Consider the following 4,686-nt stretch of genomic DNA (forward strand, 5'->3'; position numbering starts at 1 on the left):
AGCATTCAACGTGTTAAGGAAGTACTGTAGATCTCTCACGGATCTCCAGTTTGCTCATCTTTCTCTGGGATCGAGGCCTACGTCAAGGACTCTTTGTACAGGACATGCTCATTCTTTGTTCATATTTCTTATCTGTGTGTACTTCTATTTCTTTTTATTTCTTCTACTCTATTCTAAGTGTTAGTAAACATGATGCAATCGAAGATGCCAACGATTGCAAAGAGGTTCTTACCTGGATCGTAGCATAGCGGATGCTACCTGCTAACATTCAGCAAAGATCTCACTTGCGCATCCTTGTGATGTCTTCGGGTATTCGATGACGTCAGCCAAATCGGTAAATGCAAAGGATTTCCTTTGATTCTATTGTTAGCTAAGTTCAGCATTAAACTTGCAAATGTTTTCTGTATCGATTCGTTTTCTGCCGACAGTCGATAATAACGTAAACTTCTTTATCTAACTATGACAAAATGACATCTAAAGTTAACATTTATCTGTATAACTTCATTTTATCTTATCTGGGTATTTACATATTGGTATATTGTACAATTATTCACTCCTAAGATAATGTATTTAAATAGATCATAAATATAAATATATATTTTATTTGTATAATAAATAGTATAATATATTATTTATTATTATTATATATAAATTTAAATAATTATTAAACTTGTCTTTCTCTTACTCTTATTTTTGACGAGTTTGAAAGATTCATTTTCTTAACAATGATTTCACACGTCTCACCATTGTAAACGAAGCATTAATATTAATATACTTAATGTAAGCATACTATAATTAATATAACTATTGCTACTAACCCAATTATTATAAAAATATTATTACCTATGTGTCAGACTAACATCTTTGTGAAAATAACTAATAACCAACTAATATTATCTACTTAAAAGAATTATAAGAATATTTTTTGTTTTGTCATATATTAATTATAGCAAACATTATAAAATATTATCGGTAATACTATTCTTATTTCTCTTCGATGGTATAACAATCGGAACGATGTTCATATTACTGATTTTATTTCTTTTACCACGTTTACTTTTACTACTATTACCTGATTGAAAACTAGACTTACCAAGTTCGTTGTCAGTTTCTTCTTTTAAGATAGTTATATTGCATCCAGAACTTTGAGGAATATCAGAAATACTTTGACGCTCTTGTTTTATTGGATTTTTTAATCCAACAGAACTAAAAATAGAAAAACTTAACTTAACTTATAACTCATTCATATAGAATTAATATATATTGAAAAGTATTAGAAGAATACTTACTTTCCTTCTATTTTTACATCATTTTTAAAAATAGTCTTATTATAAAACTCAATCACTTTTTGAAATGGATCTGCATAGTTACTTTCATCAATTTTAATTGAATGTGTATTAAGTTGATTTTCATTGAAAACTTCAGTCTCAATATTTTCTATTGAAAGAAAAGTATTTCAATTGTTATGAAATATCATCAATAAGAAGAATTCATTCTCATATTTATATTTCACAACGTACTTCTTATTAATTCTGCTCCTTCTGCTTTATACTCCGCTATTTCTTGATCTTTCTTTTTAATCAAATCTAATAATATATTCTGTCTACGAATAAGTTCTACAGAAGATAAACATAATGGTCTTGTAATATTATCCCAATACTCTTCCGTAGTTCCTTTGGATAGATTTATTTCAAATTTGAATCCACCACCTTCAAAGTTTTTTAATAACTTTATATGATCTTTGGATGGCTTATCGACATATTTGGGAATATTGGTCAACGTGTCTAACACAACTTCCATGAGTTCGCTGTCATCGATAATCAACATAGAATTTAATTCCTGAAAATAATCATGTAATAGTTAATATTCTATTAATATCTTACATTTGTTTAAAGTATTCCCAATATACCTTAGATCTGTTCAAAATCTTCTCATCGGTCAAACATTCCGACCATATTTCTTTAAAATTAGAAAGTAAAATTTTCCACGCGTTGTGTTCTTTAGTAACACAAATAATAAAAGATTCATTATCAATAATAATCTCTTTCCAAACTTTACCTAAATCGTTTTGATTTAGTAAATTTACAGCCATCTCTTATAAAATATATAATATGTCACATTAAAACAAGCTCTGTTCAACATAACCTAACTTTTATTTGTACATTTGTAAATGAACGTTTGAAATCACTTCATAAAGGATTATATAAATTGGATATATAACATTATTTATTAAATTTATACTTAATTAACAATAATTTAAACAAAATTAAAAATCAAATAAAACTCACATGCGATTTAAGTGTAAAAAGTTTCTTATGTTGCTGTCTGATGTGGATACTGATCGAGTGTTTTCGAAACATGCGTAAGAGTGGGGAAAATTGCAGTGAGAAATAGTGTGAAAAATTCATATTCGATCTAAACTTGATTAACAATAAACAAATTATATGAACTTTTTATTCGTCTTCTTAACGTTTATACATATAGGTACACAGATAAACACCATACACGTATAATATCCTATTAAGCGTATAGAAAATAAAGAACGATCGATTCCCCCCCTCCACCCACACTCAAATAATGCAGTCTCCTGAAAACCTTTCACTTTTCAATTTATTTGAAAATTTCTGATCCCTCTTAAGAGAAGTTTCATTACAAAAAAATTCTAGTTAGAATTATATTTATTATAATAAATAAACTTGTCATAATATTATTGGCTATGTGATCGCATTCTTGCAATTTGTTGCACTATCATCTAAACAAGTGCTCATGTTATCTTATTTTCAGATAAAAATAAAAAGATGAACTTTGGAATTCATTGAATATAGGAATATCAAACGCGTATATTCTAATTATGAATAATAAAAAGTTTAAAAACATATTTCAAGGCCATATATATATATATATATATATAAAATATCGATTATATCAGTAATTTAAATTACTAAAATTATAATTTAGAAATTAACTTTGTTCACGTTTTAAAATTCGTATGTTAACCGTATGAAAATTAGTATCCTGTACAAATCCATTGACTAAAGTTTTCTTAGAATCATCATTGAAGTTTTCTTCTAATTCAGGACGATAATTTCTACGATTTTTTCGTCTAAGTTTTTCATTGATCTATTTTAAACAGAAGGAACATTTTTATTAATTATCAATCTCGCGTAATTTCGTTATTGATTATATTTTAATTGAAAATACAACCGTGTGTTTGGAAATTTTTGGTGCAGATTTATTTTTTCTCATCTTCGTTCTCGATATTTTTTTCCAATTTGTCAAAGTAATCGATTCGCGTTTATGAATATTTTCATCATTATTTTGAATTGAATCGAATTTTCGACATAATTTTCTTTTCGTTTCCTTATCAATTAATTTATAAGTTTTTCCTTGACTATTATCATTATTATTCGTCATTAAATAATTGTAAACGACTGACGAATTATCAGAATTCGAAGAACTTTTGATTTCATAATTACGTGCTTCGTTTGAGAATAATTTTCGTTGATTTTTCTCATTCATCGTAAATCGATTGATTGATTTGAATTCCTTACGTTTATCTATCTCGATATATCTAATATTTTTTATCAAGAAAATATAAAATATCTAAAATAAAATGAAAAAAAAAAAAAATGGATTATAATTAAGGATATCTAACCGGAAGGAGCATCCTTTCGATACAAGCATCGAATTTCAGCATCACTTTTCAATCTCAATTTGACACAATCATCGTTAATTTTCTTCTCAGTTACAATTTTCTGTTCTTGTGTTTTTGTCTAAATGAATGTAAAATAATTAATATAATTGTCGAAGTGTGTGACTCAATTAACTTACAATTTTATTTTCTACTTGTTCTTTTTTCTTTCGATCTCTCAGTATCAAATTACGTATAATATCGTTCGTGTAAGAACTAATTTTCTTCGTGATTTCTGTTAAATCATTGTATTCCGTTTTCAAACGTTTTACGAGATAACTTTCGACGATTGAATCTTTAGAAAAATTAGGAGAAGATATTTTCTCGTTTAACAATGTACACGATATTCCAATATCTTTTACTAGTACAGCATCCTGAGAACGTCCACCATTTCTATAACTTCTATTAAAGTTTTAAAAAACAAATTATATTTTTTGAAATGATTAATTAAACTTTTTAAAAATATTCACCTGTAGTATGGGAAACCATAACTTTCTAGGGGAAGACTAGTAGCAGAAGAAACGATATCGCTATTATTTGATTTACGAAATTCGTTAGTGAAAATCGAGCCGGAAGTGAAATCGGACGAAAGATTTGGGTTCGTTGCTTTTTGTGTGGTATCACTTTTGTTATTTTTTTTCTTCTTCATTCGATGATCTTTTCTTGAAGGCATAAGGAAGTTCGACGTGTCTCCAGATTCCATTTCGTTCTTGATCGTTCCCATCTTTAAAATGATATTTGGATATTACTTACTTGTATACGTGTTTTTTTCTATGCGGGCATCGAAATCACCGGTATTCACGTTATCAACGAGTGCGTATATTTTAATTTTTTAATATATCTAAAAACCGGCATATAAAATTTATTTATTCTTTTATATATCCTTTTATAATTATTATTATTATTGTCGATATCTAAATGATATTATAAAATATTGATTAATTAATTAATTACAGATATACAGAATCCTCGTTCACCCATTAATGAAAAGCACA

General features: G+C 27.2%; 1 protein-coding gene across 2 annotated transcripts; it reads right to left on the reverse strand.

Moving 5' to 3' along the window:
* Positions 1-648: 648 nt before the first annotated feature.
* On the reverse strand, positions 649-2,512 carry LOC106787554 (non-homologous end-joining factor 1-like). 2 transcript variants are annotated; one of them, XM_014749984.1, is made up of 5 exons: positions 2,289-2,512; positions 1,910-2,094; positions 1,521-1,839; positions 1,290-1,437; positions 649-1,206 (listed from the first exon to the last, which is right to left on the reverse strand). In XM_014749984.1, exons 2-5 carry the CDS (start codon positions 2,090-2,092, stop codon positions 957-959), a joined length of 900 nt encoding a protein of 299 aa, XP_014605470.1. In that variant the 5' UTR covers positions 2,093-2,094; positions 2,289-2,512; the 3' UTR covers positions 649-956. The 2 variants fall into 2 exon arrangements, with proteins under 2 accessions (XP_014605470.1, XP_014605469.1); XM_014749983.1 differs by lacking the exon at positions 2,289-2,512 and having other exon boundaries at positions 1,910-2,255.
* Between the last annotated feature and the right edge of the window lie 2,174 nt (positions 2,513-4,686).

Source organism: Polistes canadensis, unplaced genomic scaffold (assembly GCF_001313835.1).
Source record: "Polistes canadensis isolate GaletaPanama2010 unplaced genomic scaffold, ASM131383v1 scaffold_105, whole genome shotgun sequence".
NCBI lineage: Eukaryota > Metazoa > Arthropoda > Insecta > Hymenoptera > Vespidae > Polistes > Polistes canadensis.

Excerpts from the sequence above, each read along its gene's own strand:
- LOC106787554 (XM_014749984.1), bottom strand. The coding sequence starts at position 2,092 with ATGGCTGTAAATTTACTAAATCAAAACGATTTAGGTAAAGTTTGGAAA. Across the intron at positions 1,840-1,909 it reads AGATTTTGAACAGATCTAAG|GAATTAAATTCTATGTTGAT; the intron begins GTATATTGGGAA and ends GATTATTTTCAG. Across the intron at positions 1,438-1,520 it reads AGGAGCAGAATTAATAAGAA|AAAATATTGAGACTGAAGTT; the intron begins GTACGTTGTGAA and ends TTCTTTCAATAG.